The sequence below is a fragment of the Nakaseomyces bracarensis genome (assembly GCF_045282275.1).
Source record: "Nakaseomyces bracarensis strain CBM3 chromosome Unknown Scaff11_0, whole genome shotgun sequence".
Classification (NCBI taxonomy): domain Eukaryota; kingdom Fungi; phylum Ascomycota; class Saccharomycetes; order Saccharomycetales; family Saccharomycetaceae; genus Nakaseomyces; species Nakaseomyces bracarensis.
The window spans coordinates 831,068-845,858 of NW_027263957.1; the positions used below are offsets into that span (position 1 = coordinate 831,068).

General features: G+C 36.2%; 6 protein-coding genes across 6 annotated transcripts; 3 read left to right on the forward strand and 3 right to left on the reverse strand.

The window, feature by feature from the left end:
- Positions 1–174: 174 nt before the first annotated feature.
- On the forward strand, positions 175–1,497 carry RNJ42_03371 (uncharacterized protein; the record flags this gene model as incomplete). Its single annotated transcript, XM_071053535.1, has 1 exon — positions 175–1,497. The coding sequence occupies one exon, from the start codon at positions 175–177 to the stop codon at positions 1,495–1,497; it is 1,323 nt and encodes a 440-aa protein (XP_070910943.1).
- Positions 1,498–1,708: 211 nt separating this feature from the next.
- On the reverse strand, positions 1,709–2,989 carry ERG12 (mevalonate kinase; the record flags this gene model as incomplete). Its single annotated transcript, XM_071053536.1, has 1 exon — positions 1,709–2,989. One exon carries the CDS (start codon positions 2,987–2,989, stop codon positions 1,709–1,711), a length of 1,281 nt encoding a protein of 426 aa, XP_070910944.1.
- Positions 2,990–4,121: 1,132 nt separating this feature from the next.
- GAS3 (putative 1,3-beta-glucanosyltransferase) lies at positions 4,122–5,675 on the forward strand (the record flags this gene model as incomplete). The annotated part of the gene is made up of 1 exon (XM_071053537.1): positions 4,122–5,675. One exon carries the CDS (start codon positions 4,122–4,124, stop codon positions 5,673–5,675), a length of 1,554 nt encoding a protein of 517 aa, XP_070910945.1.
- Positions 5,676–6,421: 746 nt separating this feature from the next.
- SKY1 (serine/threonine protein kinase SKY1) lies at positions 6,422–8,497 on the reverse strand (the record flags this gene model as incomplete). The annotated part of the gene is made up of 1 exon (XM_071053538.1): positions 6,422–8,497. One exon carries the CDS (start codon positions 8,495–8,497, stop codon positions 6,422–6,424), a length of 2,076 nt encoding a protein of 691 aa, XP_070910946.1.
- Positions 8,498–9,429: 932 nt separating this feature from the next.
- On the forward strand, positions 9,430–11,007 carry GUA1 (GMP synthase (glutamine-hydrolyzing); the record flags this gene model as incomplete). The annotated part of the gene is made up of 1 exon (XM_071053539.1): positions 9,430–11,007. The coding sequence occupies one exon, from the start codon at positions 9,430–9,432 to the stop codon at positions 11,005–11,007; it is 1,578 nt and encodes a 525-aa protein (XP_070910947.1).
- Positions 11,008–11,363: 356 nt separating this feature from the next.
- TRS130 (transport protein particle complex II subunit TRS130) lies at positions 11,364–14,663 on the reverse strand (the record flags this gene model as incomplete). The annotated part of the gene is made up of 1 exon (XM_071053540.1): positions 11,364–14,663. The coding sequence occupies one exon, from the start codon at positions 14,661–14,663 to the stop codon at positions 11,364–11,366; it is 3,300 nt and encodes a 1,099-aa protein (XP_070910948.1).
- Positions 14,664–14,791: the final 128 nt, after the last annotated feature.

Here is a 14,791-nt window from a genome sequence, read left to right on the forward strand (position 1 = left end):
ACATGAGGGAAAAAAATATAAAATATAAGAGATAAGCTCAAAATTGCTTGCAAGATAGAAATCGCAAGGTTGTTAAATTACATTCAGAAGTTGTAACGAAGGTAGATATATCCTACTTCCATTTCTGATCTCTGTATTGTTTGGTTTTTTGGGTATTTGTAATTTTTACCTGTGATGAGTAGTAACACTGTCACTGTTATTGTGACTATATTGGTTTTTGGTATGTCTTTATTGAGAAGGTATAAACCATTTAGGGACTGGTTTGTTAGCACGGTAGAGAATGGATTTAGAGGTGTCAAGAAAAGTGGCAATGTGGTCCTACATACTCCCAGCATGCAATTGGGGTCAGGAACTGGTAATCAAAGTGGTCGATTGGAGGAATATGTGGATTCATTGATTTCCCTAAGAGGCTATCTAGGTGCTGGCCAAAGGATAAACAATACCATTGTTAAGAGAACAAAATCACTCAGGAGAGATCAATATGAGCAATTGAAGAAGATTGAGTATTTCAATAAGATCGATGAGATAACCAATAGTACAGTCCAGAACAGTGTCGTCGTCGAAAATATCATTGAAAATGCTTTAAAGGAGCTGGTTGAGGTAAATAAAGACAGTGAAGAGCATCAAAGGACTCTACTCCAAACGTGTACCCTTTTGGGTTATAATTACACCAAAGATCAAGGTCTACAAAAAGTTACCAGCGTGAAATTACCTAATGGTAGTGTTTCGAATTCATCAGCAGTTAGTGAATCGCTCTCTCACCTGTGCAGAGACTGGAGTGAAGATTTTAAGTGTGAACGTGATCCTCTATTCGCTTATATATGTGATAGAATTGATTCTATTCCAACGGTTGGGAAAAACGTGTTAGTGGTTGTTCCTGGTTCTGGTGTAGGCAATTTAGCTTTCTCTATTGCTGAAAAATTTGGAGATATACAAGTAGATTCAATTGAAATGTCTGCTTTCATGTATATATGTAATAGATTTGCATTGGGATATGAAAAGGATACCGAGATCAAACCCTTTTCTTTGTTCTATTCTGGACAATTAGACTCGAGAAATCAAACTAGATCTATGAAAGTAAACCTTTCAAAGATTAAAGCACCTGAAAATCTAAACACAATATGGGGAGATTTCAGAGAGTACTCCTATAATATAGAGAAGAAGTATGATACGATTATTGTGTGTAGTGCCTACTTTATTGATACTGCTGAGAACTTATTTGAATACTTCGAATCTATTGAAAAATTACAACAGTATTCTGTGGATAAAATTCATTGGATTAATATCGGACCACTGAAGTATGGTACAAGACCTAAAGTTCAACTCACCGTAGAAGAGTTAACCAAATTACGGAAACTAAGAAGCTGGAAGGATGATGATTTCCAGGTTGTAAATAAATATAACGACCCGCTAAACGGCTACTTAACCGATTACCAAGGGTTATATCAAGGATACTATGGACTTGTTAAGTTTCACTCTACCTTTAATAGAAAGTAAGTATACAATCAATATAGAAAATATATAACAACCTATGTTGAATATGCAATTTAATATTCTGTACTCTACTCGTAATTTTGTTCTATATCTATACATAAAGTTAACTTTTGTCGTGATAGTTAAAAGTAGTTTAAACGTGATTTGAGAAAGGGTAGAGAATTCATTATATATACCAAAAATTGTAAACAATTACAACGGCATATATCTTAAATCAATAGATCCAACTTAGTGATACTTTTTTACTACCAGGTAGTAAGGCCTCATTAAGCTTTTCTTTTACTGTAGCTTCGTTATCGAACAGCGGGTTGACGGTTTTGCGTTGATCCAGTGACAAGGTATGAGACATGCAACAACCCAAACCACCTAAATCAGAAGTAAAGGAAAGGTATTTGTACTGTTTAGAGAGTTGGGCCTTAAACTTCTCAACTTCATCGTTTGGAGTGTCTTTGTTAAGAATAGTGAAAGCACAACCACCACCTCCTGCACCAGTCAATTTAGTGGCACCTATGTTCATTTCAATAGATAGACTCCTTATTATCTCCAATCCCGGGTGAGAAACACCTATAGAGACCAATAGCCCATGGTTGATGTTAACTAAATCTAGTAATCTTTGGTAGTTAGCATCACTATCAGTGGAACCGCTATTCAAAATAGATTCACTCTCTGAAGCTAGTTCTCCCATTGCTCTAATGATATGATCAGAAACAATCTTTGGATATTTTTCCGATAGATCTCTAACTGCAGAGACCAGTGTCTTGGTCGATCTTGGGATACCGGTATAAGTCAAGACCATAGGAATATTCATCTCATTGAATCTCTCGAGGAATCTAAATGAAGTGTTCCCATCAGCAGATCTTTGGAATAATACCGCGTTACCATACGTCGCCACGGCATTGTCAATACCTGATGGGGTACCATGAATACATTTTTCACCGATAAACGCCCATTCGTTAATGCAAGCTTTGTCGGCTGCCTCTAGTACTGGTTTGTCCAGGAGTTGTCCACCAAGTCTTAGCATAGCCATCGAAAGTGCTACAGAAATCGAGGCACTCGATCCAAGACCAGCACCAATTGGTAGTGTAGACTTAACAGAAAATTTCACATTGGTTATCTCGGGGCACAGACAACAGTATAAGTATAGGAAACAGAAAGCGGCGTGGTAATGCAGCGACTCCCTTAGAGGTTCTAATATAACATTTAATTTATCAACCAGCACGTTGTTCAGGTTCTTGGTGTCATTACGAGCCTCTGCCAACAATTGCGTTTCCCGTAACACCATTTCAAGCTCTTGTCTCTTCCAAACATGATCGAACTTGATATCAGGGAAGTTCAATTCGATAGAGTCATCAGAACTCTGGGAAACAAGCATGTATGTACGTAAAGAAGAAACACTGGCAGCTATAGCAGGCTCATTGTACACAGCAGAGTGTTCACCAAATATAATCACTTTCCCGGGAGCAGATACCAGAAAGGGTAAACCTTCAACAGTCATTACAAGTCGGGCCTAATATTGTATATGTCGTTGAATCTGTTCTACAGTTAATTGACATTTTAAGATTGCCATTACATTAATAAGTTGATAAATACTCGTTTGGTAGTAAATGAAAAATTTACTGTATCAAGAGAAAAAAAAAATTTTAGGTACTTCGCTTGTTTCTATGCACCGAAAAAAAAAAAGCGATGAGCTTCTAGGTTTATTTAATTAAATATAAAAAAAGCAGGTAAAGAGAGTGATATATTTAATAGTATCAATATATAATGACATGATATATTTGATAGTATTAACGAGATGATCTATGTAGTATCAGCAATTAACGAAATGATCATTTTTCAAGTCGAAATATTATTAAGTATTACTCAAAAGTGTTGAGTGAGTCTTTGTAGTCATATGTAGGAATGAATTCCATTCCCTCCCCTCCAATGCCATATAATGTATTACAGGTGATGAATACAGCCTTTCTTACTCCATCTCCTATCCCCTTTTTTTTTATCTCATTTCAAATGTTCTCTCTGTGTATGAAAGGTATCATATACAAAATATGTCCACATCATTATTTTTTTTTTCTTTCTTTTAAGATTTACATTTAGGAGACGAGAAGGGTACAGCGTGTAGTTTTATTTTATTTTATTTTATTTTATTTTTTATTATAAGGTCTCATAGTCCCTAAGTACCACAATTGCTATAGTATATCTGTTAATGAATGCTCACTATGTATTTAAATAGGTTATAAGTATTTTATATTTAATTAAATTGTATGGTTGTGTAGCCCAATTACGTCATTTTCTTGATTCGAATATAAACAATCAAAAAACACCCCACCATTGTAATTTATTAAATGATGGGGTACAGTGGTTTCTGTGAAGAGCACACTCGCTACGTGTTTTTTTTTCCTTTCTCCTCGCGTTGTTTACTTTTTCACTTTCTTTCTTTTTTTGATTGCTTTCCCCTACCAAAATAAACAAATCAAACCAACCACAAGACCCCATCTCAATAAAAAACATTTATATATTAAGGTACTTGTTTCCAATTGTGAGTTATATGAATGTTACACTCTCAAACTAATAATTCTAGAAAGGGGAAAAAATATATATATATCCAAGAATAGATACTTTGTACAAAAATAATGTTGGCTGAGAGTGTACTGCTTTTGCTTGCTGCATCCAATATGGCTCAGGCTTTACTGCCTATCCATATCAAGGATTATCGTTTCATTAAACCTTCATCCCCTAACAACACTGATACCGAGAACGAGATTTTCTTCGTTAAGGGTATTGATTACCAACCAGGTGGGTCTTCTGCCTACGACGGTAACAGTGGGGAGGATGTGCTCTCAGATGCTGATGTTTGTGCCCGTGATGCCTACGTGTTCCAACAACTCGGCATCAACACTATCAGAGTGTACACCTTGAACCCTGACGTCAACCACGATGAATGTATGACAATCCTGAATGATGCCGGTATCTACGTCATCTTGGATGTCAATAGTGGTAACTACGGTGAGAACTTGAACCGTGCGGACCCATGGGGCACTTACAATGCTCAGTACTTGTCCCGTGTGTTCAAGTTCATCGACGCCTTTAAGAACTACCCTAACGTCCTAGGTTTCTTCTCCGGTAACGAAGTTATCAACGATGAGAAGAACTACGCTAACATCGACCCACAGTATATCCGTGCCGTGCAGAGAGATATGAAACAGTATATTGCCAAGCACTCCAACAGAACCATCCCAGTGGGTTACTCTGCTGCTGACAACACTGACTTGAGATTGCCAACGCTGAACTACTTGCAATGTAACTCCTTGAACGGGAAGAATGTAAGTGTGGCTTTGAACGAGTCCCGCGCTGACTTCTTCGGCTTGAATACTTACGAATGGTGCTCGGGATCCTCTGACTGGCAATCATCTGGCTACGACAAACTGAACTCTAGTTTTGCTGACGCAGCCATCCCATTAATCTTCTCCGAGTTCGGCTGTAACAAGAACTTACCAAGAACTTTCGATGAAGTTTCCAAAGGTTTGTACGGTGGTTTAAAGAACACCTTCTCTGGTGGTCTAGTCTACGAATATGCCGAAGAGGCAAACCACTATGGTCTTGTGGATATCGATGATGACGATAATTCTGTCACTTACAAAGAAGACTTCGATAACTTGAAATCTCAATACGAATCCCTAGAGCTGCCAACCACAAAGGAAAGTGACGTTCCAGAAAATAACATTGTTCTATGTAACGGCACTCAAATTACTGATGAGTTCGAAGACTTCGGTGTTAACAACTTTACTATTCCAACTCAACCTGATGATATTGCTAGAATGATCAAGTGGGGTGTCAACGGAACAAATATTGGTAAGCTCTTAGATGACTACACTTTGCCAAAGTCCTCTAACTACACAATTAAAGATACCGACGGTAATGAATTGTCTGGTGAGATTGCTTACAATGCTTCTAATGCTATTAACAGCTTATACACTCCATCTTCATCTACTTCTTCTTCATCATCCGTTTCCTCCTCCACCAGTAAGTCTTCTTCTGCCTCTTCTTCTTCTGCTTCCAGTACTAAGTCTACCAAGACTAAGTCCGGCGGTAAAAAAGAGAAAAATGGCGCCAATTTCATTGAAGGCCCATCCTTCGAAACTGGTTTCGGTGCTGTCTTGGCCGCTGTTATTTATGCCTTAATTTAAGCTTAATTACTACACCTCTGCACTTACCGAAATTCGAACAAGAACTTCCAAAATTAACAGGAATATATATTTGTTTATCCTGTTACTTCCTCATATCGATACCCTGTCATTTAAAAATAGGAATAATGCTCCTTTTCCTATTACTAGTACCAGTTAATGCTTTTCCATTTTTGTTCTATATTGGAAATTCAAATACCTTATTTCTTTTACTTATTCAGTTCACTAATCAGTTATTTTTAACATTGTAACTTAAATATCCATTATATATTTAATATATATATATAATTAACTAAAAAAAAAATTAATTTTAAACTAAATATCATCAAAACCCGGATAATATTGGTGTTAAAGATGACTAGCAGAATGGTTCGTGAGAAAAAGTTAAAATAAAAGTATGATAATGAAAACTTACAGAAATATTAGTTATTTTTACAGACTATGATAGAATTTTGATACTATATAAAACAGTACGCAATTTCAAAAAAAAAAAAAAAATTATTAATAGAGAAATTACAGGAATGAACTGCACTGGGCAATCAAATTTTGTACAATGCACTTATTAGTAAATATTAAAGCAGATAACAATTTATTTTTTTTATATGTTATTGGTTCAAAATTTATCTGCTTCGTGCCAAAAAGCAATTCAATTTTAATGCAAAGAGAGAAATAAAATATAGTTTAATGAATAATAAAAAAACAATAACAAAAACCTAATTTAAAATGCAAATAATTAGTAAAGTATGTTCTTAATGTCTCCGATGACAAGGAACTTCGTTATACCAGCCTGGAATATCGGAACCATCTCCATACAACCTTCTATCTGATACACTGATTTCCTCCATGCCAATAGTATCCCTTAACCAAGGATGATTGGCCAAGCCGCCAGCATCAGCTCTTTTTCTAGGGTCTAAAGTCAACATAGGTAACAAAAAATCAGCGATCTCTCGGGCTTCATCATCTTGAAATTTATATTTTTCCTTGAGGACGTCCTTCAATGGCCAGAATTTTAATTTGGATATGTTTCTTAGTTGGCCCTTAGAGTTGAAGAAAGTTCTTGTATATTTCCCGTTATTCAACAGGTATGACGGAAAATCTCCTAATAATTCTATTACCTGAGCAATATGATCATCATCCTTTGTGTAAGAGTGTCCTTCATTAGGTTCAAATAAGAAATCACCAGTAATTAGTTCGAATATTAAACATCCCGTCGACCAGATGTCAGCACTACAGCCCCACGGTGCTCCCAATAAAACTTCTGGTGATCTATATTCACGAGTTTGAATTGAATTAGTGTAGTGTTCATCGTACCAACAAGCATTACCTAGGTCAGCAATTTTAACCTGGATTATATTATTCTCATTATCAACAATATCCGAAGTATCGATGTTTGAAATGTCAAAAGAAGAGAGTGAATTAGCTAATTGCTGCTGCTGTCCATTTATATCATGATTCATTGAAGTACTAGAGACAGATAAATTTGTGGGTATAAAATTCTTAGAGCTTCTATTAGAGGAACTTGGAATATTAACAGTATGTTGAGGCTGTCCCATATTTATCATAGACGGCCTTTGAGGTGTGCAATTTATAGCGAGGTTACTAGTTAGCATGGTATTCGAGATACTTGTACCTAGCAGTTGCGACTTCATTTCATTAAAGTTTGTAGAACTGATAGGTGAAGGTAATGGTTGTGAGCCTGTAATTATAGTGTTCCTTCTAGCTTTTCTGCTTGGGATTCTCTGCAGCGGTGTACTATCGTTTGAACTATACATTTCAGGCAAACCCGTTTGACTGAAATGACTACCACTCTTAGGGCTGTCCAAATGATGATTTTGATCTAATTGCGATCCATTCCTTTGCAATTTTTTAAGGTCTTTCTTTTGCTTGTCTATCATTTCAACGACCTTCACTATTGCTTCGACATCTCCAATCTCCATCAAAACATTTTCAGGTTTAATATCGGTGTGTATGACTCCACATTTTCTGTGCATATAGTCCAACCCTAATAGAATCTGCTTCGAGATCTGCTTCACGTAAACTAACGGTATACCTCTATGTTCGTACTTTTTAATCAGAGCTAAAAGATTCTCCCCGAGCACTTCAAAAGTCATAACCACATGCTTTCCATTCGGCCCTGAGTGTACAAAATTATCCAATAGATTAAGTGTGTACCTAGCTCCCAAGTGGCCATCCTGTTCCGAAGTCAGTTTCTGCAGCAGTTTAATCTCATCCTCAGCTGCCTCGGTATAAACTTTATCACTCCTAACAATCTTCATGGCTACATGACCACCCATCTGTGTATCACGAGCAAGCCAAACCGTAGAGAAATGACCCCATCCTAGCTTCCGCACTAACGTGTACCTCCCATCCTTGTATTTTTCCCCTTTATAAGCAGGGTGATATCCACCAGGTTTATAATCCTTTAGAGACTCCTCATTCCTCTCATCACAAGAAGAACATTCATCTTCATCCTCATCGTCTTCATCATCAACATTCACGACCTCGTTCTGTTGTTGATGATGATGTTCTTGTTGTTGTTGACCTACATCAACATTCTCTGGTTCATTCTCATCTTCTTCTGGAACAGACTCTTCCCTCAAATTCTGATCAAATAACCCACCAGGAACATGATTCATAACCCTCTGCTGTTGTATATGATGTTGCTGTATCTGTTCAGTAAGAGCCGACGTACGGACATCCTTCTTAGTCGATTCTGACTCCTGTATAGCTAACGACAATTTAGACTTCTTACCATCCCGTTTCTGTATAACCTTCTCCCTATGAAAGAAATCCTTATCATCCTTCCCTACCTCCTGATAAGACATATTTCACTCTGCCAAGTATTTTTTTTTTTTATTTGTATGTTTAGTTCTTATTCTTTCTTTTCACTTGTTATATGGTATCTTTATCTTCAAGTAAGTCTTACACTCTTTTTGCAAGTACTAAAGTTTTTTTTATTTAAAATTAAGTATAGAATTCAGTTTAATATACAAACCTACCCCACAATCAAGAAATCTGATATCAAAGACAGAAAAATAAGAGCTTCTCAACCCAGCCATCTCTTTAAAAGAAAAACTGTAAAATAACTAAAACACTTATACTCTCTCTCTCTCTCTCTCTTTTTAGCAATAGCAATAAGTCCTACACACTCTCTTTTTCCTCCTTTTATTTCTTTCTTTTCCACTTTCGTTTTTTTGGCTGCCAAAAAAAAAAAAAAAATTCAAAAAAAAATTTTTTAAGTTAAAACGAAAATGACGTCATTTTCGGTTTTTTCTTTCCCTTTAATACTTCTCCTGACCACCGAGTCATGTGACTACTCGTATCTGATGTGGGCATCACATGACCAAATATAATAGTAAACGGTAATCACATGCTAGATCTCTTATCACGTTCAAAATGTGATCGTATCGTATCTTAATACATCACAGATCACGAACCGTTTTTTTATTTATTTTTCCTTTCTTTCTTTCTTTTTTTTTTTTTTAACTTCTTTTACCAAAAAAAAAATTTTGAAAAAAAAAAAAAAAAAAATTTTTGCGATGAGTTAAAGGCGATGCGATGACCTTTAATTATTTATAAATACTAATAATTGTTCAAAAATTTTATATATTTTTATTTAATTGATTAGAAATAGTGGGGATTATTTTAAAGATTTAGTTATTATTCTTATTTATTCTTTATTTTCTTTTATTTTTTTATTTCATTTTTTAATTTTTTTGAGATATCTTCAACAACAGCAACAACAACTAAAAGAAAAATGTCTCCAGTTGAACAAGTTAATGAAGTATTTGACACCATCTTGGTGTTGGATTTCGGTTCTCAATACTCTCATTTGATTACTAGAAGATTGAGAGAATTCAACATCTATGCTGAGATGCTTCCATGCACCCAGAAGATCGCTGATTTGCACTTTAAGCCAAAGGGTGTTATCCTTTCTGGTGGTCCATACTCTGTCTACGCTGAAGATGCTCCTCACGTTGACCACGCTGTCTTCGATCTAGGTGTCCCAATCCTAGGTATCTGTTACGGTATGCAGGAATTGGCCTGGATTAACGGTAAGCAAGTCGGTCGTGGTGAAAAGAGAGAGTACGGTCCAGCTACTTTGAACGTCCTAGACAAGGAGGACCCATTGTTCAAAGATGTTGACCACTCCACTGTCTGGATGTCCCACGGTGACAAATTGCACGGTCTACCAACCGGTTTCAAGGTCATCGCTACCTCTGACAACTCTCCTTACTGTGGTGTTGTTCATAACTCTGAACCAATTTACGGTATCCAGTTCCACCCAGAAGTCACCCACTCTACTCACGGTAAGACCCTGTTGAAAAATTTCGCCGTTAACTTGTGTAACGCTAAACAAAACTGGACCATGGAAAACTTCATCTCCACTGAAATCCAAAGAATCAGAGACCTTGTTGGCCCAACTGCCGAGGTCATCGGTGCCGTCTCTGGTGGTGTCGACTCCACTGTCGCTTCCAAGTTGATGACCGAGGCCATTGGTGAGAGATTCCACGCCATCTTGGTCGACAACGGTGTCTTGAGATTGAACGAGGCTGCCAACGTCAAGAAGACTTTGGTCGAAGGTCTAGGTATCAACTTAACTGTGGTTGATGCTTCTGAAGAGTTCTTAGGTAAGTTGAAGGGTATCACTGACCCAGAACAAAAGAGAAAGATCATCGGTAACACTTTCATTCACGTCTTCGAAAGAGAAGCCGAAAAGATCATGCCAAAGGATGGTAAGGACATCGAGTTCTTGCTACAAGGTACTTTGTACCCTGATGTCATCGAATCTATCTCATTCAAGGGTCCATCCCAAACTATCAAGACCCATCACAACGTCGGTGGTTTGTTGGACAACATGAAGTTGAAGTTGATTGAACCATTGAGAGAATTGTTCAAGGACGAAGTCAGACATCTAGGTGAGTTGTTGGGTATCTCCCACGAATTGGTCTGGAGACATCCATTCCCAGGTCCAGGTATCGCCATCCGTGTTCTAGGTGAAGTCACCAAGGAGCAAGTCGAAATCGCCAGAAAGGCCGACCACATCTACATCGAAGAAATCAGAAATGCTGGCCTATACGACAAGATCTCCCAAGCTTTTGCTTGTCTATTGCCTGTAAAGTCTGTCGGTGTCATGGGTGACCAAAGAACTTACGAACAAGTTATTGCATTGAGAGCCATCGAAACTACTGACTTCATGACTGCTGATTGGTTCCCATTTGAACACAGCTTCTTGAAAAAGGTTGCTGCCAGAATTGTCAACGAAGTTGATGGTGTTGCTAGAGTTACCTACGATATCACCTCTAAGCCACCAGCTACTGTTGAATGGGAATGATTTATTGCAATTAGAAAAAAACAACAAAAAAAAATTTCCTTAAAAAATTTTTATTTATTCATGTCTTATCTTTTTGCACTTTTAACTACCCTTTCTTTAAACTAGATAATCACCGTTATCATTAGTTCACTTTAGTATCTTTAATATTATTACATTTTTTGTACATGTACATTATTCTACCATTAATAAATTATAAGTTAATTTAATTCTACGGAACTTATGCTGTTTTTTTTCTTTCTGTCTTTCTCGTCTTCTTTGTCTATTATCGGTTTATTACCTATGAACTTTCTATAAACATCTATAAAATGAATATATGGAGTAATTTATTAATGCAATAATATATTCATGAATTAATCCTAAAAAATAAGAACGATATCATATGCATTCATATAATCAACCCTAGCAACTTCGCCTGTGGAAGTCGTTACCTCGACTTGAGGGAAAGCAAGGTATCCTTTCCTCAAGGGTATTAAATTAATGTCTATCTCTTCAACTTTTGATGTTAATGTCATACGTTTCTTTCCATGAACCAACCAGTCATTGCTACTCAAGATTTCAAATGTGTAGGTTGGCTCCACAGTAATATCCTGGCCCCACTTTTCACTGGAGTTTTTAATAACGACTTCATAAGGTAATGGTTCACCAATACTTTTTGAAAAGGAATCATTTTTGGTTTCCTTAAGATTAAATTTTATTTCAAAGAATTGCTTCAACTCTGGCAATTGCACTGGAACTGTTAGAGTTCTAGCACTCCAACTTTTACAATAAGATTCCAAATCGATATCATTCAATTCTATACCATGTAGGAGGTCGCTGATACATTTCATAAATTTAGTTCTTACCATATGATCGATGCACATTTTCTTGAATAAGAGGCCAATACTAAAACTATCTATTGAACCAACCACTAATTTTAATATTCTACTTTTGATGTAGAGTTCATATTCGTAGTTGAATAGTGGTAATATTTTTGAAACCCAGAAGAGCTTCCAGGGCTCATATCTTTCATAAAAGCCTACATCTCCTTCTAGTAAAATAGTATCTGTGACAAATGAATTCAAATATTCTCTGAGAGTATTATACGTCACCTTCAATTCAAATACATCTTTATTGTTAAAAATTCCTTCTGTAGTAACTTGAAAGCAATTCAAGCAGCTTTCAGATGAATTATTATTGATTATCATGGGACTTGAAGGTTTGTATTCCCCAGAAATAGCATAATTCGTAGAATTACTATCTTTTTGATCTAGTTGTGAGGCATACACCATTACAGGTTCTTCTTTGGTAGACGCATTCAGCAGAAATTTGAAGAAAAAACGATCCCGTTTGAAAATATCTTCCACAGATACTGATAATTGAAGATAGTATTCAATGTTGATCTGTTGGATGAATGAATGTATGATATCAGGAGCACCTTTTAGAGAATAAGTTAGCTTTGCGTATAAAGAAAAACTCTGCCGCTGGTCGGTTAAATAGTATGTTAGTTTTTTATTTATCGGAAAATCGTTCTTATCAATTGTAATTGTAGGTTGGTCGATTTCAGGATCAAAACTAATGGGATTGGTTAAGGTATCTAAGGTTTTTTCAGCCTCTAAATATAGTTCCATGTCAGCTAATTGGTCAAAATTGTAATCCTTAATTTCTATTGCATATTCACCAAGGTGCAGGTTCTTATACTCTTCAATTTCAAACCAGATATTATTTTTGTGATATATTGGCTCAACTGTTATGATATTATCGTCGTTAGAATTATCTAGATATTTTACAATGCTTGTGTAGCCAATATTAACTTCAATTGATACGGGAACAAAGGAACCAAACACAATATTCTTAGATGTTAGCTTGTATACTTCCGCTGACTTTTTTAGCAGAATGTTGTCTAATCTAAATTCGTTATACTCGTCATTATCATTCTTCATAGATAACTTCATGGTAGATACTTCAATGTCTTGTGGAAAGTTATTGTTGGTAACATGAACATCAATAGCGTATTCATTAGGATTAGAAAGATAAGTAAAACCGTCCAAATTCAAATCTATTAAGCCCTCCGAAGGATATATTAATTCAACATCATCTTTTATCTGCAATTCAAGAAATTTATCCCACCATGCCTTTTTCTGTTCAACAATTTTACTACTCTTTAAAATGTTGAGATAGGAATTACTTAGAATAGTAGTAACAGGAACAGGTTCTCCTTCGATCATTACATTATCAATATCTGGACAATTAGTTAAGGACTCTACAAAAATTTTAAGAATATTTGTCCCAATAATATCCCATTTAGATTCGGTGTAATACTCGTTACACGAGACTAGCAAATTAACTGCTTTAATATACTCTTTTCTCTGATAATGTAATAAGCCCACTTCTAAAGATAGAATATCTATAACTCTTTGTCTTCTGCCATTACATTTACTTAGCAAAGAAATGATTTCCTTAGTGTAATGTGAATAATTCTTGTGGAAAGTATCCTCGGTATCAAATGTTTCCTTAACAATGTCGAATTTATATGCTATAGGGTTAAAACTAAATTTTTTATCCAGTAGGGAATAGTCAGTGTTCGTAAGTACACCATTTATCCAAATGTCTCTGTATGCTAGGAGCAATTCAGCTTTTAATTCCATTACGATAGGCTCAGATTCCGGTTTAACATCTGTTGGGAGTAGACTCATCATATTTTTGTAGACATAGTGTTTAAATTCTAATAGGTGTTCATCTTTAATAAAATCACTCTCGATGTTCCTTATGAATCGATGTATCTGAGTAAGCATCTTAGAGTACTTTCGACTATCATCTTCATCAATTTGGTTTAACATGAAATCCTTAACGAATAATGATTTATGTAGCACAAATTTAGTCAGTCTATTTTCCTTTAAAAGGTTATATATCGATAAATCTGTCGTCGAATAAACATCAAAAGGTCTGTCCAACTCCCCAGGTTCAAGTGTTTTTAACTTTTCGTGGAGCAATGATTTAAGGGATTTCAATTGTTGTTTAGCATTCTCAATCAGCCTAAATTCTGAATAAAGCTTCAGTAAACACTCGCGAGCTCGTATTTCATCTTCTAGATTGCTAGTAGGAGAGCTAGTCACAGCTTTTAATCTCGACTCATATTTGCTGATACGAGCCTTGAAAACATTAACCAAAAACCCCTTGAACTGATGACTTAATTGTGTCCAGAATTCTTCTTTCTCCTTTGGCGATTTATAAACAGATTTCAACATCAGAGTCTGTACCTCTGGGAAGTCTTTATTAAATTTTTCCATTAACGACATGGTCTTGAATATACTAGAGTCCACCACTTCAGAATTCGCATACAGAAGAATCAACGGCATATGGAAGCTATCACCATTGTTCATAGCTGCTGGCAACCACTGCCGCAGCAAAGGACGGACTTTAGACCTATACTCTTCCACTGAAATACACGTTACTATAATCAACTGTAAATAAGCATCCGTGCCAGATTCGGCTTCAGCACCATCCTCCACAGTCAATTGTACTGGTAATCGATCAATAGTCCTCAATGTCCCATCACTAGCCTTCCATCGTACCACATCAAGCGGGAATATCTGCGAGAACTCAGTCCGAACATTCTCAAATAATGCAAACGGATCGAAATAACTAATAGATAACGGCCAAAAGTCTAGTTTCTCCATCCTTTTTTCCTCCCTTCTCTTTTATCCTTTGTCCAGGCACCCTGCTACGTTAGAAACAAGAATGAAGGCCTTTTAAAAGACTGTCTCTGATCAATTTTAAGTACCCGTATATCCTTCTGATCTTCTTG